At 32.5% G+C, this 24228-nt stretch overlaps 1 protein-coding gene across 17 annotated transcripts in view; it reads left to right on the top strand.

Moving 5' to 3' along the window:
• LOC120769609 (sodium/hydrogen exchanger 3) overlaps positions 1 to 24228 on the top strand; it is a 54082-nt gene that overhangs the window by 12999 nt on the left and 16855 nt on the right. For 5 of the 17 annotated variants that reach the window (XM_040096693.1, XM_040096689.1, XM_040096705.1 and 2 more), the window contains exons 4-17: positions 7283 to 7479; positions 8215 to 8335; positions 8417 to 8555; positions 8631 to 8848; positions 8956 to 9248; positions 10532 to 10657; positions 10719 to 10906; positions 12334 to 12472; positions 13010 to 13024; positions 15099 to 15155; positions 15412 to 15495; positions 15615 to 15693; positions 18476 to 18595; positions 22066 to 22275. In XM_040096693.1, coding sequence (XP_039952627.1) covers positions 7283 to 7479; positions 8215 to 8335; positions 8417 to 8555; positions 8631 to 8848; positions 8956 to 9248; positions 10532 to 10657; positions 10719 to 10906; positions 12334 to 12472; positions 13010 to 13024; positions 15099 to 15155; positions 15412 to 15495; positions 15615 to 15693; positions 18476 to 18595; positions 22066 to 22275 — 1986 coding nt within the window. Of the gene's footprint in view, positions 1 to 7282; positions 7480 to 8214; positions 8336 to 8416; positions 8556 to 8630; positions 8849 to 8955; positions 9249 to 10531; positions 10658 to 10718; positions 10907 to 12333; positions 12473 to 13009; positions 13025 to 15098; positions 15156 to 15411; positions 15496 to 15614; positions 15784 to 18475; positions 18596 to 22065; positions 22276 to 24228 lie in introns of all 17 variants that reach the window. The other 12 variants (XM_040096692.1, XM_040096691.1, XM_040096697.1 and 9 more) reach the window with 12 other exon arrangements.

Raw genomic sequence — 24228 nt, 5'->3', positions numbered from 1 at the left:
AGGGGTTCCACAGAGCGGCAATTTCAGTTTGGGGAACAATAAAAAATCACATGTCCCCAAATCTGGCGAATTTTTCCACAAATCCGTCTCACGCAACCGCCACAATACGGCGAAATAGAACTCCTTATTGACCTCTGTCCCTGGTTCATGATGCACCAAACCACGAATATCGAAGAAAACAATGAGCATCAGCTTGATTTTTGAGCTGCTTTGGCGTAGTATTTTTAGTTTCGGCTCGATTTTTCCCACCATTCCGATGACTGTTCATTTTTTACATATAAACCTCATAAACCCTTGTCCCATCGGTAGTCATAATACTCTCCATGAATTTGGGCTCGGTATTCGCAAGATCAAGCTTCTCCAAAAAGACCAGTTTACAGTACTTTTTTGAAAAAAACTCAGCTTTATCGGGTCGAGACGATCAGGAACTCGTTTCTTATTTAAAATATCCACCAAAATCATTCGAACAGACTTTCGATAGATATTGAGGGCTTGACATCTCCCTAACACTCGCATGATGATTTTCAAGCACCATATCTTTTACTTTTTTTGTTAATATTTTCAACAGTTGAAGAGGTCGAAGGTAAGGCAAGTTGCAACGGTCTCTCGACCGTCTTTGAATGCTTTGCGGGTGCTTTTTTGTCTCAATGTACTATATAGCTTCGGTGCAGCCGAATTTTATATTTTTCCTTTCTTTTGAAGATAGCCACATTAAAATATTGCAGAAAGCATCTATAATCAATAATAGTTTATGATTGATTTTGTTCAATTATTGGCTTATGAGTTATGGGAAATTTACTGCTTCATCTTAATTGTGATCACTGTTTGCTGCGTAAGCTTTATTCCATTTTTATTGTGTGGCGGCATCCATTCACTTCAATTCAATTAATTGCGGTACATGCCAACAAATTGCTTAATGTGATTGTGAAATATGAAGCGCCGTCGCCGTCGCCATTGCCGTCGCCATCGCCGTACATGCGCCGCTGCCAGTCAGACGGTCCACAATACTTGTACTTATTTGTTTATTTGCTTTTTTATTATGTCAGCGTATCCACATTATGCATGTGCAATATGAATGCACTTTGCCATTGCATTTATAGTTTTATTTGCTTTTCCCAAGCAAGAACGTATGCAGAAAGTCGTACACGTTTGACGTGCACATGTAGCTGGCCGACTGCGGCGTGTGTTTCTAGCTGGAAGCCATCAACTTCCCCCCCGAAGAGGCTTGGTTTGTTTGTTTGTTGATTTTTCATTCTGTTTATTATGTAATTTTTCGAAAGTCTCTTAAGAGCAAAGTAAGTAAGGAAATGGAACGTTGATGATATAAATAGAAGCTTGATACGTTGTTATTATTAGAGCGAAATGACTTACCGACGCTAAGAAATAAAAAAAAACTAGATGAACTATTTGTCACGCTGTATCAAAGCATTCCCTCCACGATATTATTTTAATTTTTATAATGTTTAAGTTCAATTAAGCGATTACATCAGTTTCTTCGTACAAAAAACTGTATGTTTTCTACAATTTATTTTCATAAAAAAATTAAATTTCAATTGAAACATTTTACTGTTCCAAAGATACGCATTTTACAAAGATTTTTTAAGAGGGATGTATTCAAATCTTGACCAATGTGCCGTCATTTCCGGCAGTTCGTCGGAAGTAAGGTGCCTCCGCGTTGACAGCAGAACATCTTACAATATCTGAAGGATCATCGAAAGTAAAAAAAAAAGCAAGAATACATGTTTTAGTTAAGACCATAAACTAGTTATTGGAAAAATAAAAACGTGTTGTATTTCTGGCAAACATTTAAAAAAATGCTACTTTTGTTGAAAGTCTCTCAATGTTTTATTTTCTTTTTAATAGTTGTGATTATACAAAAAAACAATCTTCGTTCAAGACCTTGTAAAGATATCTCGAAGATTTTTGTAAGGTTTCATTGAGGTCGGCTGAGTACTTCCAGAGAAATCCTGGCAACGGACTTTGGAAACACATTTTCGAGAAAAATGCGTTAAAAGTTTTAAGCTACTATATAGCTGACCTCGAGCGCGCAACTTTTCAAGGCTGTGTTTCCAAAACCATTACTCGGATCAACTTGAGAACTTAGAAACAATTCTAGAGATTTTTTTAAATCTATTAACTCATGTAACCCCTTAAAATAAAAATTTTCAATTCGTTAATAATAACAAAGCGTCAGAAATTTTTCCTAACGTTCCACGAAAAACGAACGTTGTGCAGATTTGAACTTAATTTTCATTATAGATCAAGAGACCTCCTCCGAAAGTAACCGAACTAAAATTTTGTCAAAATGCCTTTACTATTCGAAACAAGGATGGACTTATGAACTTAGCTCCTATGTAGTGATTGAGCACACCCCTTAAAAATATTCTTAATAATTATAATGACAATAACATTTTTTCTTTGACTCTGAAATAATTGCTTAACATGAATAAATGGAATTAACTGCTCTTCGTGTCCTAGTGAAAACATAAAAACCACAAAAAGTTCTCAATTGCGCTCATCATCGGCACGTGCAGCTTAGTGCCTTCGTGGCGATCAGCCGGAAAATTGTGTGCTTGAGTGCAGCAACATTTTCTTTATGCGACACGTGCTATTTCTAAAATTTATCTACATACAGCGTCTACCAATAGGGATGACGTGATTTTGACAGCTCGGCCATGTTTGTTTACGGAATTGTGTAAAATTTTATAAGTGTACTCAGTAAGGTTTGCCATGTCACGTTTCACCTTGCGCAGCTTCGTTCTGGATATTGTAGCAGGTTAAACTCTTACCTATCCAGAATAGACCCCGTCATATCCAACATACATATGTTATGCGTGCAATGACACTGGCCACCTCTTTACATGCATCTCCAACCCCACTTATCGGAAACTCTTTTCCCTTTGGTCCGACACCGTCGAAACAGCACGTTTCTTGGACCTCCCGTTAGATGACGTCGACGACAACCTGGATAATCCTACCATCCCAACGTAGATAACCGTTAGAACAACAACAACAACAACAACAACAACAACAAATCTTATAGATTTTGATTTTTAATAGCAGGATGAAATCCATACTGACTTTGAATGCTTACCGACATCTTTTAAATGAAACTAAAAACCTGCCTTTCAGAGATATTTTTTTCTTGGTATACATACAGACTCACTTTAACACATAATTTCAATATAAATCTTATTTTAGCTCACCCTAATATACTTACATGCGAGTTTGTGTGTCCGCTCATAGTTTCATTGCATTATACCTTTTGACCGTCCATCAGCAGCTGCTCAGTGGCAAAATTGATTGGTCAGCAATTTAATTTTCATGGGCAAGGCAGCGTAGTTTCATTGGCAAAACGCCTTTGTCAAACCAGTTTTTTTTTCACTGTTAAAATATGTCTATTATAATGTAATGATTAATAATGAATACGGAAAAGGCCAGCAGTTATACGATGCGCTGACGTTGTTGTTGCTTTTGACTGACGTTGAATGGGAAATTGCTACCGGCTCCATTCATCCCACGTGTTGCAATGATAGCGGAAAATAGTTTGCAATTTTTGAGGAACAAATAAATAAATTACAGTAGTACAATGCAAGCACAATGCATTTTTCCCTACATCATAAAAACTTTTCGTGACTCGTTTCTGTCATCCGCTAACTGCAGTAAGCTGCTTCGCATAAATTTAACTCACACATTGAACAGGGTAGATAATTTATGAAAGCAAAAAATAAAGCGCAGTAGGATGAAATCCGTTGGAAAAGAAAGGAAATAAACTGCGGCCGCTCTGAGGTCGTGAAGAGGAAGGGGAGGAATTTTTAAGGGTTACAAACGGTTTATGCCGATTTCCGGCTAAACTACGATTCCTATAGTGAAAAGTTATATGGCAAAGTTCTAGGTAATGGAAAGATTTAAAATTTTTCCAAAGGGTGATCCGTTCCGAAGTTTGCTACTTTTTTGAAGAAAAAACACCGACACTTCAAATTTAGTGGATAATGTTTATTATCATTCGAAAGGACATTCTTTGGCATTTATTTTTTGAAGATTTTTTCTTTTAAAAGTTAGTCGTAGCTACGTCTACGATAGTTCATCCGTTGAGTCTTATTTTCGATGACGCTTTTGAGCATTTCGACTGGTAACTGGCGAATGAAACTCGTGATGTTTTACCCCAAGGCTTGAATCGATGCGAAATTGCTCGCATAGACTTTAGTCTTTACATATCCCCACAGGAAAAAGTCTAACGGTGTGATATCACACGATATTGGTGGTCAATCGACCGGCGCAAAACGTGAAATTATTTGCTCACCGAAGTGTTCTTTCAATAAATCCATTGATTGATGCGATGTATGGGAAGTGGCGCCGTCTTGTTGAAAACGAATGTCGTCGAGATCACGAACTTCATTTTCAGGCGTCAAATAGTCACCGGTACCATTTTTGGAGAAATATGGACCCATAATTTTACAGGTCCACAAACCACACCAAACCGTGTTTTCTAACGAAACACGCTCCGTATCTTTACAACCTTATGATGATATAAAAATATATGCATTACTACAGCAAATTTTCCCAGATAAATGCAAAATACCCCACTAATCGATTGAAAGTTACTTTTTTGATTTCATCCACCTGTTATTTCATAGTAGCAACTATTCGAGCTTCGGCACTGGCCTCCTAACAGATGTATGTACTTTGGAAGCAATGAGTTGCTTCAGTAGTGATCTCTACGTAATTTACGGTGAACTTGTTAATAATCTCTAATTGATTGTGTGTACTTAGATCATTGATGAATTCGAGTATCTGTGCGCAGATGTGCTTTCGCTTAAGTAATCGGTGGCGCTTAACAATAACAAGCTATTAATGAATCAGTAAATATTATATGTATGTATATATAGTACCATATTATCAACTTGTATGTACTTTGCCAGTGAGGTATTGTTGGCAGCAAATCATAATTGCTTAAACAAGTAAGCAACTTGAAATGCATAAAATGTGCGATCAGTAATACAATCGTTTTAGCAATTCGACAATGTACTTATATATGTGCATTTATGCATATCTGTAGGAATTTTCGCATTCCTTTGCAGCTAGTAAACATTAAATCTTTTTTATGATTACTAAAAACATATAAATAAAGCTAGAAATGCAGTAGGAATGTAAAAAATAGGGAAAATTCAAAGCATCTGGATAAATGTTTCATACAAGCGATATTAGTCTACATTTTATACCCTAAATAGGAGGTGTTAAGTTTACCACGACGGTTGTAACCAGAGCCTATAAAAAAAAAGAATATATATATATGTATATTTAATACTGTGATCAAATTGAAAGGTGATTTGAATTTTGTCCATTTCATCTCCTTCAAAGTAATCCTCAGTCGTGATGGCCATCAGAGCCTTTATCGATTCAGCTTTTATATCCTCAATTGAGTCAAAATGGTGTCCTTGGAGTGGTCATGTGAAATCTTGATTCGCTGAACTATGTCAATGCATGTATCTTCTACAGCTCATCGTTCCATCGAATGCGGTTTATTCGAAGAAAACTCGTAACGCCGAATAATCAGATGATGTCGTTGCCCATACCTCCGCACCATATTGCGGGACAGGAATGATGAGAGACGTGTGGGGTATGGCCTTTTTTCGTTGAGAGAGGACTTTACTTTTCAATTGCCTACTCAGACCAAAATGCACATCAAGTGCTAATTGAGCTCGATAGGGCTGCACTCCTACCAGTCCAAAATATCACGTGTTGGCAAGAGTGATTCTGCCATTGATCCATATTTATAAATGATTAGTGTACCTGCGAATTGATCTAGCCATGATCGTCTGCCTGTAAATATGAAAGTCAGTCCCGCTCTGTTTCTGAGATTTCGATTTGAACACATCCTTTTCTCCCCAAGAAACTGCTCATATGTCGGAGTCGTCGATATCTAATCACTATAGCATTTATAAAGCCGTAGAAACTTACCTACTAAAAGCAAGCTAAAGCTCTTATTATATCCTTTTGTTCTTTTCATATAGTAAAATAATTTATGGTTTACCTTAGTTAACTTAAAATTCTTGTCAATTATCTCTTCTACTTCTGAATCACGGGGCTACTAAAATTGTCTTAAGGTCTTACATAGGTTTCACGACTTCAAAATTTCCATGCTTTTTCTTGACTTATTTAAATCCATAACATCTCTAGAATATTTTCCTAAATGCTCAAGTTGATCCGGGTAATAGTTGTGGAGATACGGACTTGAAAAGTTGAGTGCTCGAGTTCAGTTATATAATCTCTTAAAAGAGCATTTTTTCTCGTTTTTTCGCGAGCTATTCAACCGATAACCATACTATTTAAGAAGTTCTTTGAATATCATTTACAACTTGTTGAACGAGCGATTTTTTTACTTTTACAACTATTTAGAAAAAATCGAAAAATGAAATTTTCACAAAAGTACCTTTCGAACAATAATCAAACACGATTAAAATATGAAAAAAGTAGTAAAAATAAGAATATAAAATCTTTGCTCGACGAAAACCATTAACTCCTTAACGCTCCCACAGTGCAATATTGCGTTACCGTATGTAAAAAGTTGAAGAAATACAATATATGTATCTAAGTTTTCTATATTTAAATGTAGTCTTGAAATATGTGCTTAGCCATTGTGCTTTTATACCTGAGCTGCTCTTATTACAAAGCTATAACTGTCAGTGACAGTAGAAAAATGCTCAAAAAAGTGTACAAAAATAAATAGAAATCACACTATGTATGTTTTTCCAAGTGTTTTTCAAATGCATAAGCACTCACGTTGCATCCGGAATATGGCACTTGACTGTTCTGTGACCCCTTGGCATCAATACAAATACAACGAAAGCACTGACATTCGCTCACTTCAATTTGAAGTCATCGCACGTGCGTCAAAAGCATAAAATATCGCAGCTAACATGATTTCCATTTACATACATATGTACATTTGTATGTTCATGAATACAAATGTACAACTATGGATGCAATCTATGAAAGCTGCGCAGGAAAATAGAAGAAGCTTAGAAGAAAAACATATTGCAGATACTTTTAGACACACTATTTTAGTACATTTTGACAGTTGCAGTGCTTGAAAAACTGCCAGTTGTTGCTCTTTGTTAAAGAAATTTTAGGTTTTTAGTCAAAAGGTTTTCCAATGTATATGTAAATATGTATACAAAGCTATACACTATGATTACAATATCCCTATATTACTACCAAATCGGCAAATTAACTTTGTCGTGTAAATTTGTATATCTATATTTTCATTATTTATTTTAAGGTCTATCTCTTTGGGGGTGCGGTCTGACTGGGATGTTTGGACCAGAAGTGCCACGGTTTTTGGACACTTTCCTCTTCGCTGCGCTCATTTCTGCTGTTGATCCTGTAGCTGTTTTGGCAGTTTTCGAAGAGATCCACGTTAACGAGGTGCTGTATATAGTGGTGTTTGGCGAGTCGTTGTTGAACGATGCTGTGACAGTAAGTAGTTGAATATTTTTGTTTGGTTAATATGGAAACTTCGAAATCAATATATTGTTATATTTTTGATTACATAATAGATTTATGTAAATTAAGGGAGTATTCTAGTCTACAGGCCCGAATTTCAAGCGGTTTTTGGCAATTGATACAAAAAAAATATTTGAAATTTTTACCACAAATTTTTTTATGATTTGATTATTTATATTTAAAAAGTACAAAAGTTAATAAAAAATAATAATATTTTTCAATGAGTTAAGCGTCCTTGAAGTGGACTGGAAAAAAGGCCGTGTTCTCGTCGCCATGAATTCTAACGTTGTGGTCATCTAAAAAATAAAACAGATGGATTCATAATTAGTACGAATGTCGTTATCATAAGAAGATTCAAAACTAAAAAAAAAGGTTTCATAAAATGGCGATTATGACACTCGCTGTTTGGCTTGTGGCGCCGTCCTGTTTGAACCACATATTTTCCAAGTCCATATCAATTCGGGCTTAAAATATTCGGTTATCATTTAGCAGTAGCTATTCCCATTCACAATAACCTGTTACTATAACTTAAAGACTTAACTCGTATCTAAAGTATTGAATTACTAAAAGAATTCGATTTTTTCAAATTTCTATACTAGAATACGTCCTTAAGGAATATTTGGTATTTTAATTATCTAACCTCTAATTAATGTCGTTGAAACCCATTACCAATATATATAACTAATTCTAAAATTATTTACTTTTAAGGTCGTAATGTATCATATGATGGAAGTATACAACGAAATCGGCATATCAAATATAATAGCTCAAGATATTGCTAGTGGTGTAGGTTCATTCTTTGTTGTTGCCATTGGCGGTACTGTTATTGGTATGTAATATATTTAATTTTATACAAATAGTACAGTTCCCTATTTGGCACCAGCTTTATGTTAACTCTGCTCTCTTTTAGGCATCATTTGGGGCTTCCTTACTGGTTTGGTGACGCGTTTCACCGATCATGTGCGCGTGATTGAACCGATATTTATCTTCGTAATGGCATACTTGGCATACCTCAATGCGGAAATATTCCATATGAGCGGTATTCTAGCGTAAGTAAAAACCGTTTTCATTACATACCGTTAACATTGCATACAAGTAAAATTTAAAATTTGATTGTCCTTCAGTATTACCTTCTGTGGCATCACAATGAAAAACTATGTTGAAGCGAATATTTCACAAAAATCACATACAACAATAAAATACGCACTCAAAATGTTATCCAGTTCATCTGAAACAATCATATTCATGTTCCTTGGTGTAGCAACAGTCAACAATAATCACGTGTGGAATACTGCCTTTGTGCTGTTGACTATCACATTTTGTTCGGTGTATCGTGTGTTCGGTAAGAATGCCCAGCATCCTTTAGCCTAATGTTTAAATGTGTACCTAGATATATAATGTACTATGTATGTTTGTAAATTATATATGACATTTCTGTTCTGCACACAGGCGTTGTGATATTATCTGCATTAGCGAATCGTTTCCGATTGCACAAGTTGTCACGTGTCGATCAGTTTGTTATGTCCTATGGCGGCTTGCGTGGTGCGGTCGCCTTTGCATTGGTGCTGCTGGTTGATGAGCGAATTGTCAAGCAGAAAGATATGTATGTGACAACCACAATAGCGGTGATTTATTTTACCGTTTTCCTGCAAGGCATAACGATAAAGCCGCTGGTAAAGATGTTGAATGTGAAGAGAGCAAGCAAGCGGAAGCCGACAATGAATGAGCGCATACACGAACGAGTAAGTTTCATTGATATAAGAAATATAAATTTGCGTAACTAAATGAATAAAGGAGGCATCAATTGCCTTGTACTGCTGCAGAGGAGCCATTGGCAAAAGTTGGGGTCCCTCACCGAAAATAATTTTCTGGCTTTACATACCATAGCCCAGCCAATTATGTTGTAAATGGTCTTGGTGTGGTGGAGGGTACTAGAACAGACCAAGGAAATACGAGAGTTTTCAACGAGCAGCTTCAGTATGTGTGGTGCTCTAAGGTCCACTCCAACCATGGCATATATTTTGTCCATAGTTTATACCGGATCTTTTGGATCATGGAATCGCCTAACTGAACTCTGGCAGCCTTTCTCTGTTCTCATACCTGCGAGGAAGTTATGGGTGGTTAGAAGTCGTTGGGGGAGAGCGGTAGTAAGCTTCTTTACGGATGGATCAAAGCTTGAGTGGAAGGTTGGTGGAGGGGTATATTCAGTTTCAGGCTTCCCGACTATTGCCGTTTTTTTCAAGTCGATGTTGCGGCGATTAAGGTAGCAGTAGATTTACTGCTTCCGAGTTCAGCCTCCTTCAAAGAACTGACTATCGACTCTGAAAGCAGATCGACAGTACTAGCCTTCAACTCACTAACCGTAAGCTCAAAGCATTTAAGGAATGCCCAACTTCTTTATCAATAGCATTAAATCACTTTGTGATAAGACTGGTAATGGGAGCCAGTAAAGCTGATGAACTGACAAGATTGAAATGGTTCGGTGCTCCCCTCATCTCGTGTGTTATACTACTGAATAGCTGGGCTTCAATCGGCTCAATCGCTGTCACAAAATTCCTTTTGGCCCAAGATGAATATGAAGATATTAAGCGAGCTCTTTTCCCTCAGTAAGGCTAGCCTCTACATAGTTGTGGGGTCCATGCTGTTAGGTTGAGATCCGGCTGCCGTCTGCAGAAACTGTTTGGATGAAGACGAGGTGTAAATATCTCAGCACTTCCTTCTTTATTGTTCCATGTTTTCGAGATTAAGACTCAAACACTTGGAAGTTAACACTTCCAAATATCCCACCGAACTGGTGACGAAACAAATTAAAGGCTTGCACTTTTTTTTAGCTGTCGCAAGGCATTTTTATGACATATAAGTTCGAAGTACAGGGGTTTTATTTTTATGGATTCACTGAGGTCTACATTTAATAGTCTAAGTGTGATCTTTGGATCAGCCATCAAAACTAATCTAACCTAAACTAACCGAATAAAAAACAACTAATATTGAAATATAAAACTTATACTTTTTTCAACTCAAACAGTTCATGGACCATTTAATGGCCGGAATTGAAGATATAATCGGCAAGACTGGCAATTATAATGTGCGTGATAAATTCAAGCGATTTGATAACCGCTTTATTCGGCCGCTGGTAATCAGAGACCTAAAGGTAATGAACACTTTTTGTATTGTGTTATTTATTAATTAACCATTTTTAATTGGTTATATAGGGTGCTGAACCTAAAATCATTGAAACCTATTCGAAACTCACGATGCGTGATGCTATGGAGGTAATGCGTCGTAATCCATCAACCATCGGACAAATAACGGCCACCGAATCGATGAGTGCACTATTTCGAAATTACACCAGTAATTGTATTGGTGGAAGGTGGGCACCGCCAACTATTTACACAACATGGTAAACGAATTTTGGAACAATTCAAAGAAAAGCAAAAAAAAATCAAAAATATGTGCATGTGTAACTATCGTGATAAAAAATATGTGAAAATATGCCACTTGTGAGATGGATTTAATTTTAATTTCGAATTTAAATTGCTTTCAGTTTTTATTTGGATTTTTAAATACTCTTTCCCGTAGTAACTTAATACTTTCATTTTATTTATATTTGATTGGTTGTAGTGAGATTACTGTTAGCTAGCATGTGTCTCTGGTACTATAGAAATTATCTTTTTTTTAATTTATAAAAAAAAATATTGATTTATTTGTAGTAAAGTTAATATAATTCCATTAGAGTAGCGTGCGTAAATTTGTGTTATCACAGTTCCCTTGAAAAAAAAAATCAGACTTTTATTTTATTTATATTTTTTATTTTTTGTTTATTGAAAAACACAAAATTGGCAAGAAAACTTATATTCTTTTTAAACTCGTTAAAAACTTGTTATGCTCCCGAAATTTCTCGAATTTGTATAAATTTTCGGCTTTTAAATATTTACAACCAAATAGTGGTCCTATTCCTTCTTACCTTCTGAAACGCTAAATAAGAACTCATTCACAGAGAAAATTTAAGCTATGTTGCGTTCATTGTTTTTGCATAATCGCCCTTAAAGCTATCAGTTAATTACCAGTAGTTAAATAAAATTATTTTCAACCAATGAAAAAACTGTTGTCGTGAGCCATAGCTTGTTTTTTGTTGATCTTTCTTTCAATAAAAAAAAACTAAAAAAATAATAATAAAATTATATATAAAAAAATTATAACAAAAAGTAATAAAAACTATATAAAACAATAATAAAAAAATAATAACAAAAAATTACAAAAAAAGTAAATAAAAAAATTAAAAAGTAAATAAATCCTTAAACACAGAAATATGTTTATGCATAAATTTTCATAAAATATGCACTGTAACTAAAATTCGTTTACTTTATTATGTTTTTGAATAAATATTGTATGAACCAAACTTTAACTTTACGTAGAACACTTAAGATATACTTTCACCTCACACATTGCCTATTCGTTGTCTATATTATTTAACTATGTAAAATGCATCTCATTAAAGCTACGGATTTTCAAAACGCATGGTTTAGGTACAAGTGCAATATGCAGCTATTACTAAATTTAAGAAATTTCCAACAAGGATAACACTTAATTATTAAGCTCTCCAAAGTTAAGTAATTGAAAATAATTATTTTAAATAACACATAATTTTTTTTAATAAATTTATTTTTTTTATAATAAAAAAATATTTTTTTTTAATAACTTTGACACAAAAACTTTGAAAAAAGCATATTGCGTGCCTTTGCCATGTTTTCGAAACATTAAAAATATGAATTTATGCCCATCACTTAACAAAAATTTTAAATATTTTATTTACACTCTAAAAAATAGTCCAAGCCTTACCAATCTGGACAATAGTTGCTCACGAAATCTTGATATGCATGAGCTGGACTACAATCCGTCGAAGAAGGATCTTACAGATGCAAAAATACACCATCTGCTTGCCGAGGAGCTGAAACCATATAGAAGGGTTTGTATTATAACATTAAATAATTGCATAATTTATATAATTTCCTTTCTAAAGTTTTGTAGTATAGCTTATACCTGAAGTTAGTACAAACTACACCGATTTACAAAACAGTATATACGTGTACACTTACATACATATTATTCAGTATAGACTTATTAACTTCTTATTAATTATGCATATTGCTTCACATACATACATTTTCTTCACAACACTCTCTTACTTTTCTTATACAGCTTTTATTGTTTTTGTATGTTATTTTTATTTACATACTATGTATACTTGTATAAGTATTATTCTTTTATTTTATTTTAATATAGCAAGTGTATTAATAATGCTCTAATTGATGCGCCGAAATTGAAATGTTTTCTTTTCTCTTTTTATGTTTCAACGAATCGCTATTCGCGTATTAAAAAACTATATATATAAATATTTATATATTCACGCATTATTCTGAAAATAATCGGGAAAACTAAAATGCTGAAAAATCTATCCAACTTCAATGTCAATTATCAAAATTGAAAAAAATCTTACAAACAGGCATCGATGCAAATGGTATGGCTAAAATTGGTCATTTTACTATTTACAAACAATTTGCATCCATTTACTATTGCTACTTTCTTGTTGGTTGTTAATTGTTGTCAGAATTTTTTTTACCATTATCCAATCTCCTATAAAAATTATCAATAAACAAATAAATCGTCTATAATATAATTTATAAAACAAAAACATGCTAAGCAAAGCTTAAAATAATTAGTAAAAATGTTTCATTTAATGTGTTTAGCTAACTAAAAAAAGAAATAATTAAATAATATCTTATTAATTATCAGCTCATATATTAAATTGTGTTTATGTGTAATTTTTTTCAAAACTTTTAACTATCTTTGTACCATATATAATATTTATTTATAATAAGTGTCCTATATATCACCATTTCTTGCATACACAAACAAATTGCAAACAGTAGGCATTTTTTCTATTTGTAGACACAAATCAGTTACAAAATTTTTCATTTATCTTTGCGCTACCTTTTTGGCTGAACCCATGTTTGTTCATATTGTTCAAAAAGCTTAGAACGGTGTTTCAACGTTTCACATTAAATACAACTTGTAGATGAAAGTCGTCCGAGTCCATCACATTCAAACAGTGGTTCAGTCGTTTGGGTATTATTAAAGCAACGAGGAAATCGTTTTAGCACCAGTATTAGTGTCACAAGCCAAAAAGATGTTCTTCACGTGTGTTATTCTTTGTATTTGGCGTCTTTTTACTAAATTTGCACCTATACTGGTAGTTCACATGTAAATCAAAGCTTTCATATGCACCATTTTATCTCACACAAATTATTTTTTAATATTAACCAATATTTGTCAGTTGTTGCGAATTATTAGTTTAATTTAATTGTAGCTATAAAAGTACAGGAAAACATATAACATATACTTAGAACATTTTTAAATGTCAATGATAATATTTTTTAGGGTTGTATCTATTTGCAAATCAGAAAAAATACGCTTTTTTTCTCATATAAAAAATTTAATATTTTATGTTGCTACAAACATACACTATGGTATTAACAAAGAAATTCTGAAATTTTTGGAAAAAAATATTTTAGACTCGTCCATTGCGACGCCATTTCCTAACTCCTAACTCTAAAGTGAAAAAATAGACTAGAATGTTGAAGCCTTAACTTAGAATTTGGACGAAGAAAAAAAAACTGAAAACTGGATTTTTGGTAGACATTTTTGCAAAAAAATAAAATTTGGCGAAATTTTTTTTCAAATAGTTGTAATCGAAAAAATCCTTCGTCCAAGTATTGTATCTCAAAGACCTGTGAAGATCGGTTTAATAGCTCTACAGAAATTTTGTCAACCGCCTTCAAAAACACAGTTTCGAGAAAACGCGTTTAAAGACTGCGCACTTAGCCTAGCTAGCTTCGTGCGCAAAATACAAATACGCTCATATCTCCTAAGCTATTAATCGGATCAACTTCAAATTTTCGGAAAATATGGTCAAATATATGTTAATTCGATATAGGTATTAGCAAAAAAATCGATTTTTTGATATTCACAAGTTGATATAACCACTTAATTGCTTCAATGAAGACGACTATATTGATTTATTTATATCGTATACCGCCAACGTTTTTAAACACGGGGTTAGTTTTAATTTACATTGATAATGACTATTATACTATCATTGATTCAGTAACACAACTTACTAATTACTGCTATTTTTATTGCTATATAAGAGTTATATGTTGTTATTGTTATATCAATATAACTGCATTGAAAAATGCTTTTAAATTCAGTTAAAATAGTACTTTTTGAATAAGCAGAGTTTAAGTAAAAAAATTAAAATATATAAAATATCAATGAAATTTTAGTAAAATTAATTATTATATTTTTAATATTTTATTATAATAATTATTAATATTTTATTACATGTATAGCCAAATTTTACTCTTGCTTCTTCTTCTTTACTTTGAATACTCGTAGGAGCTTAGTTGTTGCAAGCTAAAACTAATTTTTGAATTCTTAGTGTAAGCCTAGTGTTTTCCCTACAAAGCAAAAAACCGAAACTCAAACCAAAATCGTGTCGTTAATACCTTGTGACTTGCATTTTTATTTTACAGCACCGCCGCCTTAGTTATAGCCGACACGCAGTAGACGACAGAGATTTGTCTACGCAGGTAAGTCACCAAACAAAAGTAGAAGTTTAAACCAACCTCAAATTAAGACGAAATTTGACAAATCTCTGTAAATGTTAACTTGCACCACTTAATAACAAAAATCTATGTGCCGAATTGTATAAATTGCAAAAAAAAAATCCGAATACCCACTAATATCGTTCACAAGCATTGCAACAAAATGCATTCACTTGGAAAATATCGCATAGCTATTTTCTCATAATAATTTCAATTCACTTCTAATTAAAACACATTACAGGTAAATTACAAAATGCAAATGAACTTCCGACGAATGTTCAACGATCGGAAACATCACAAGCGCAGCAAACGAGGCACGAGCAAGGTATGTCGCTCCTTTATACCTCTGTAACTACTAACAAATATACTTACATACATACAAGTGTGTAAAATTCTATGAATATTTAAAATATGAGTATGACTAACGTAGCGTTTTATTTGCAGCAACCAGACGGCGTTAAACAGAATCACGTCTCTTTCCACGACTTCCAACAGAATGGCACAACGAAACAATTTACGCATGGTACGAACAAAACGAAACATCAATTTCGCAAAATTCTAATCAGAAAACATAATCACAATTCACTTAACAAATATCGTAGATTAGAAATAGGTAAATGTGCCAAAAAGTAAATTAAATACAAAAAAATCGATTTCCAGTGATTATAAACTTTAAAGGGTAGTGGAATTCAATTAGAACTCAGCTTTTGCTCTCCTTAAAGTGATAGCATACCTATATTTCAAATCAAAACAATAATTTAGGTTAGGTTACGTTAATCTGACAGGCTAATGAGCCACACTTAGATAAAAAGTATATAAATATTAATGACTAAATGCAGTTATTTATTAGAGGAAACAAATATAGCTAATCTCTATTGAAAACTTTATGAAAATTAGTGCATTTAGGTGCATTTTGCAAAGTAAAAAACAATTTTTTTTTTTGTCATAGAGTTGGATCTATTTCGCACGTTTTTTTAGTTTTGTAATTAGTTTAAACTAAAGCCAATAATACTGCAGTAAAATATAACGATAATAAGCGAGGCAATTTAATAGTTTTTCTGCACATATTTTCTACTGCAACATCGTAAGGCCTCATTTGGTATATAGGAAGAGTACATAATGAATTAAATAATAAAATTCATATATTTTTTTGAAATAATTAAAATTACATAAGACTTCAAAGAAATATACAAAAATCAACGGCACTCAAAAATGTATAGGGGTTACATGGGTTTCCTCGAAAAAAATTAAAAATACGGGTTTAATTAACCATAAAATTGGTGTTCGACGGCGGAAAAACAAAAAAAAAAAATTGAAAATACAGTTTTTGGCAGAGAAAATTAAAATTTTGCTGAAAATTGCTCGACTTTTTTTTAACACATTGAGTGCCATGTCGCACATTTTCGTATGACAGCGATTTTTACGATTCCCTTGTCGTCATGCAGGCCCATGTCGAACAAAAACGTGCGACGTACGAAAACAAATATAAAATCCAAAATAAACAATAAAGAAGATCGGGAATGGTTCAGATATAAATATATATTATTTTTAACCCCTTTATAGCAAAAAACCAGAGCCCAGAGAAGATTTTTGTCAAATCCGCTTGGCACTGAACAAAAAAGAAATGCTTTGTTCAGGATCTTGTAAATTATATTTTGAAGACCTTTGTGAAATTTCTTTAAAAACGGTGTAGCGGTTTGCGAGAAATTTCGGCGACCGATCTTCAAAACATAGTTTCGAGAAAAATGCGCTTTTTTAAATATTGGAAATATTCAATCCGCAAAACTTTACCTACTGCCAACTCCAGACTCTCCCATGGAACCACCTGATTATGTATCACTACGTGGGAGTGATAAAAAATTTAAGTCTCCTCTATAGCACGGACTGACAGACGCCTAATCTGCTCTATATGTCACAGTTTTGTCATGATTGAGGCTGCCGCTTTGCTTTCCAGTTCTCAGGGGACTAAGACATGAGTTTATTTAAAATTTACAACATAAAACTACCTTGCACTTAAAAAGCGAGGGCAATAAAAGAATACATGCTCAAGGTCTTCAAAGCACTCTGAACACGTCGGACAATTCGTCAATTACGGATAGCTTCTAAAGTATCCATGTCCACTTAGTATTTGGGTTAGGTGGAAATGTCGTCTGTCGGTCCACGAATGGATGTCTGGTGCCAGTTTGTGGATCCACCGTCCTTTGTGTGAGGTTTTCCACCGCTGCTGCCATATTGTTAAGTTGTTGATTCTCTCTTCTCTTTTGGATCCTTTAGGTGGCTCTGATAATTGCACTGCGTTTATTAGGTGATCCTTAAATTTGAGTCTTGAGTTTATTATTACTCCCAGATACTTAAGTTGCGGCTGTGAATGAGTCTCACACTGCCCTATGGTGAGAGATATACTTTCATCCACTTTTCTAGCACTTATGAGCAAATTTCCTGTCTTTTGCTCAGCCATTTCTAAATTCATTGAGGAGAATCATTGGCGCATACCGTTTATGCATTCAATTCATTTGTACCGGAGGTCATTCTAGGTTTAGCCACTGCTACCAAAATAAGGTCGTCTGCGTATGCAATTAATTTAATGGCGAAAAACGTATTTAGTGGCCATATACATATGTAGTAGACCTTGAGGGCGTAACTTTTCAAAGCTGTATTTCCAAAACTATCACTCGGATCAACTTGAGAATTTAGAACAATATGAGAGATGTTGTAGAATTAAATAAAACAATAAAATCTTTTCCGTGAAATCCGTGAAACCCATATAACCCCTTGAGCAAAATAGTTATTGCATGTCAATTGAGGCAACCTTTGGTTTTTAAAAAATTTTATTGCAAATAACCTTTTTCAATTAAACCACAACGTTTCAAATTTACTAAAATTTACCTTTGCAAAAAGCACTTTTTGTAAATTTTCTTAAACTAACGAAAAATTTGTATATACAAACAATTTAAAAAATTGCGGCCCAAAAGTTTTCTCTTCCAACCATCTTACCTTAATTTTAACCATTGAAACTTCCACGAGCAATTTTCCCTACCCAGTTAATTTTTAAATATGGTTTCTCGAATTATTGTTATATTATATACAAAAATGTAAACAAAAAATATTAATAACTTAGCATAGTTAATTGGCATTTATCGAAAATTTTGTAATTCACTACATATTGGCGACATTTTCTCTCTCCCTATATTTGCTTTCCTTTTTGCTTGCACACCTTTGCGGACCTATTGGATGCTCATTAACTATAACTCAAACACATATAAAATCATGTACCATAAATTTTTAATATTCTTGCATATATAAAGATTATATTAACGATGTTCTCAATGAATCAGGAGAAGAAAATCTGGGTAAACTGAACGAGGTGACTGTGGTGAACGGCGAGGATTGGGATGACGGTTTGACATTTACGGCAAAGTCTTCGCGTAAGTACACACTCGCTTACATATGTACATATGCAATGAATGCATTTTTGTTTAGTAAAATTTTTGTTATACTACGATTATTAAATAATAGTTTTGTAAAATACATTTTATGATTTCATTTAAATAATGTATTTGCTAGTGTATACGCACACACACGCACCAACTTGCTGTTGCATCGTTGACATGTATTTGTTGGCGGTATAAGCTGGGTGTGTGTGTGTGCTTATGTAGCAATTTGTTGATCAAATTTATGTACCCTCTACTACTACTACAATAAACAGCATAAACGCTAATATTCTACTATACCTTTGTTCAACTTTTACCCAACATTAACGCTTATTGTTGCTCTTAATTTACAAAATTGTATCTACCCAGTTTCATTTTAGTTTGCTAAATTTTAAATTTTTAAATATTTAATTTTGTTAATTAAGAGTTTGCTTAGTACAAGTAATAATGCGAATATCATTTATCCAAATTGGTTGTATAAGTATAATTTCCCAAATTTTTCATCAGAAATATATATTTGCATAATATGCGCATATGCCATGAAATTTGAAAAACAAATATTTTTTATATAAGACATTTTACTATAAATCAATGTAGACAAAAAATAAGAATAAAGTTACATAAGTTTACAAAAAGCGGAAAGTTAGTAAATATTTTCAAAATACGATTAAATAAAATAACATACTAAAACTTCTCATCAAGAATTTCGCCTGGTAGCTGGCAGATGACACGCGTGATGTTTTACTCCAAGGCCTGAATCGACTATAGACTTTACATATCCCACAGGAAAAAGTCGAACGCTGTGATATCACACGATCTTGGTGGTTAATCGGACAGCCCAAAACGGGAAATTATCTGCTCAGCAGGTGGCTCCATCCACTGGTCCAAAAACCACACCAAATCGTTGTTTTTTTATGAAATGACAGCTCTTGGATGTCTTCAGGTCGAACCATTTGTAAACGTTATTTAGGCGTAAGTCTTTCGATGATGAAATATAAAAAGTACCTCTAGTAGAGGTTATTTTTTGGATATAACTAACCGTTTTATTGAAGATAGCGACTATTTTACCTTACGCCGCATTTAATTTTTTTATTTATCGGAACAGAGAGGAGTTGTAGTATATTATTTTTAATCATGTTTTAAACTTAATGCTGACTATTGGCTTCTTTTAAATTCATGTAACTTAAATGTCTATTTTGACCAGATTTTTTTATTAAATTCAACGCATCACAAAATATATGGCGTGCCTACAATATGCATATACATATATATACTTATGTAATATATTTATTTTCATAGCTTGATTTTTATTAGAATTTTCTTTTACACAAAAATGCCACTTTCATTCGAACTCGCATATCGTTAATAGTATTACAGTTCGGAAATAATTTCAAACACCATAAGTGCTGTGAAGACTCCTGTCTCAGTTCTAATAGGCAATAGCTTGTATGATACGACAACGAGAATTATAGCATTTCACGAATAATTTTTTTTTTAATAAAAATGAATAATATTATACCAATTAGTAACTAAAATTTAAGTTATAACCAGACCATTTCCAGATTTAGAGACATAAAATTTAGCAAATGCACAAAAACACGCTGTTTTTTTAAATTTTGCAAGTAATATATTAAAACATATTGAATAAACATTTAAATTATTTTTTTTTGTTTTGAAATTCGAAATTTTTAATTCAATATAAATAAAAAAAATGTCTAATCCCAAAAAAAAAAAATTAAAAATAAAATAAAGATTAAAATACTTAATCCAAATGCTGGATTGAAAAAAGCAAATGTTAGTATCAACTTTATAATAAAAAAAATAGTTTTTGAATATAGTTTTGAACTTGAGCACAAAAACAGGTTTTTTAAAATTTTGAATTTTGCTCTTTTATACTTTTGGTTCTACTCTTTTGAACTTGAGCACTCGAAGAGCCATCATATTCAATACTCTAGAGCAGATTTTTCAAAATTTTTATTATTCTACCATTTTTAATTTGATCTGTTGCGGAATCATCATATTCTATACTCTAGAGCAGGATTCGCCAAAATACATGTTCAAACGATTTATAGTTTTTCAATTTATAATTCTGATTTTGGGATTAAAAATGGAAATTTTGAATTTCGAATTCAAAATTTTTGATTTATAATTTGATTTTTCGCTTTGTCAAAGCTGATCTTTCTTTTTGTTATTCTGTCACAATGATTGAACACCCCACTGACCACCAAGATATATTCGCAATTAATTGTTATTGGACAGATAGACGTTTGTTCTTATTTCACATAAAAATTTAAAAAAAATTTCAAAATAATTTTTAAAAATTAAAAAAAAGAAAGAAATTTAAAACAAAATATAAAAAATTCTAAATATTTTTAAAAATTATAAATTTATTTTTAAGAAACAATAATTTAAAAACTTAATTAGAATTTTTTTTTAAATATAACTTGGTAAAAATTTTGAAATATGTATATAAAAAATTTGTAATTTTTTAATTCTAAATATTTTTAAAATATATGTATATTTCAAAATTAATAACAGTTTTTAAAAATTAAAAACTCTAAATATTAAAACAAAAAATAATAATTTAAGAAAATCTTGATTATAAAAAATTTTAAAAATATAAAAGAGTATTTAAAAAAAATATACATATTTAAAATTAATAACACGTTGGTTCTTGCTTCACATAAAAATTGAAACACTTTTAAAAATTTAAAATCAATATGTAAAATATTAAAAAATTTTAAATTTTTTTTAATTCTATTTTTAAATATTAATAAGTTAAAAAACATAATTAGAAGAAATGTAAACAATATAGAAAAATTGTATTTTCTTTTTAATTTCCAAAATTACTAATTGAGAAAACTTAATTTGACCAAATCTTTTAAAATATAAAAATATTCTCTTTCTTTTTTGAAAATTAATAATTTAAAAAAACTTAGATTTTTTTATTTTTCTATTTTTGCTATTTAAAATTTTTAACTACACAAGTTTTGTAGCCACAAATTCTTTTATAACTGGAAATGGTCTGTTTAGAAATTTGATATGAGTTTATAGTTCTTTATAAATTTTTACTAACCCTTCTATTACAAAAGTAACAGTATTAAAAATCTAACAAAAGTATTCTTTTTTTCACAAACACTTCTCTATATTTTTCATTTGTTTCTAAAATTAAAAAAAAAAAACAAATGTGTAACAAACGCTACCACGCACTACTTAAAAAAATGATATTAATCTAACGATTTGAGATGTTTCAAATTACTGTAAATATATCAATACAATTGGCAACCACAATGAATGTTTATAAACACGCATACAAATGCAAACACAATAAAAATTAATCATGTTGGGAAATTTATGATAATCACATAACAACAAATACAAATGCCAACTTAAAAAAATTGGATGTAAATGAAAAACACGTTTGCCAAAAAACATTAAAACTAAACATGTGGCAACGTATACAGCGGACTCGGATCGAGCCAATAATAATTCACTTATAGCGCACATACAGAATTTACCCGGTTTCGATGCATCAAAGGCGCGCATCGTACAACATTATTCGACATCAAAGAGTGAGAATGGCAGCCCGGAGAAATTGTTAACACCCGACGTGGGTCCGACAGCGGCCGAATCGATTTTGCCTTGGCGACGGGATCGTTCCTACCAGTGCATTGGTAAAGGCTTATTAGCAACTACAGCTACCACGTGTAGCCACTACTACAGATAAACAAACCAAATTATGTAGTTTTCGCCTTTGCAATTTAGTGTAAAAATACATAAATACGTTTTCGAAATCGCGTCGAAACTACCGCCAGCCGAAAGCACGCATTGTATAAACTGCTGCTCAAAATCGTTTAGCGTTGCTGGCAGTTTTTTCAAAAACTATTCTTTTGATAAAGTTTATTATTGTTCAAAAAATTATTTGGCTTTGTATAATTTCCGAAACATATACATATTCTTTGCTCACCAAATTTTCGTTCATTTCCCCATTTTGTGTAACTATTTATTATTTATATTGTATATACAAAAAAAAAATATACATACTATTCACGGTTATGTATTTGCTTTAGGCGCAAATATTTAGCAGCACTAATTGTTTTTCTGCGTCCTAAATATTTGAGTTTATTGTAATTACTTATATGATTACACAGAAAATCCATGTTTGTTCTGATCAAAAGCATTCATTACATCTTTACTTCAATAACAATTTGAATGTTTGGTGCCTAAAACATCCAAAATCGTTTCTAACCAATATCATTGTACATCATGTGTGATAACAAACAAATATTTTTTACTATAAATATCATTAGAAAAGATGCATCTACCAAAGTCTTAACCAATCGGCCTCAAAATTAATTATAAACCACCAGTTGCCCAAACATTAATGCGAAATTTGTAAAAAATAAAATCTTAGACTTTAATTGTAAACCTTTTAGTTATTGCGCATGCGTCCATGCTATGCAAAGCGCATTTAGTGAATTATGAAATGGCAATATGACTTTGGATTTTGAAGTAGTTTGTACGAATATTGCATAGCTGGCTATAATTTAAATTTATGCATTGTTCTTTAGCGTAGACAATACCATATATTTTTCACAAATAAAAAACCCATTACCGTTATACCTTCACATATACGAGTATTCACGGGTCGTTGCATTTTAAAACATAACAACTCATTAAAAACTTTCACGACGTAAGACCTAATTACTTCACCTAAAAGACTTTAATATTTTATTTGTCAACAATGTTTCAGTAAAGTGAGGTTATCACATTAGCTTGATGAGAAGTGCACACAGCAAACTGAAAAATCTCTTTTGTACAGTACTGAAAGGTAAACTTTTTCTTTTCCGTGACCACCACGGGCACGCTTGCAGAAGTCCGGACGCTGAACTCAATTTTCGACGGTTTTCAAGCATAAATCGGCCGATACTGCTGCAGTCGTCACTGGCTTGTTAGTATAGACCATTGACTTGACATAGCCCCACGTATTCGCCACAACGACGTCAAAATATGCCCAACGCTTGAGAACGACGTGTGAGAGACTGATTTGGGTCTTCCTCAATCTATGCGCTAGCGGCAGCAATATTCTCGACACGACGGACACTTCTTTGTCTCACTGGCACGGGAACATTTTGTACTGTGCCTGTGTACTCAAATTTTTCCACTAGACGCGCAATTATGACAGGACGATTGACAACCATAAATAGGACGTAGCGCTCCAAAGAGCGGGCGTCGTTTGCTGTCCCTATCGGTCTACTTTAGTAGCATCCCTATTGAAAACCCTATTGCTTACTTGAACTAATTTTAAAATATCAAAAAAATATAAACGTTTCTAAACTAGTTTTGTACAGTTAGGACTGTGAAAAATATAATAATAATAAGAATAATCGTTGAATTCGGTTGTACAGAAGCTATAATACCCTTCACAAATGCGGAAGATTTCTCATAAGAACTTTGAGCGATCAGTTTGTTTGGCAACTATTTGCTGTAATGGTTCGACCTGAACCATATCTTCGGGCGTTGCATTATTGCTTAAGGCAATAACTCGTGTTAAATGTAGTGAATATGTCTTGTCAAATGAAAAAGTTTTCCATACAAACACTTTATTGCATTCGTTCAGTTTGTAA

This window comes from Bactrocera tryoni, chromosome 2 (assembly GCF_016617805.1).
Source record: "Bactrocera tryoni isolate S06 chromosome 2, CSIRO_BtryS06_freeze2, whole genome shotgun sequence".
Lineage (NCBI taxonomy): Eukaryota > Metazoa > Arthropoda > Insecta > Diptera > Tephritidae > Bactrocera > Bactrocera tryoni.
The sequence above is the reverse complement of the archived record's forward strand: the minus strand, read 5'-3'. Positions and strand labels throughout refer to the sequence as shown.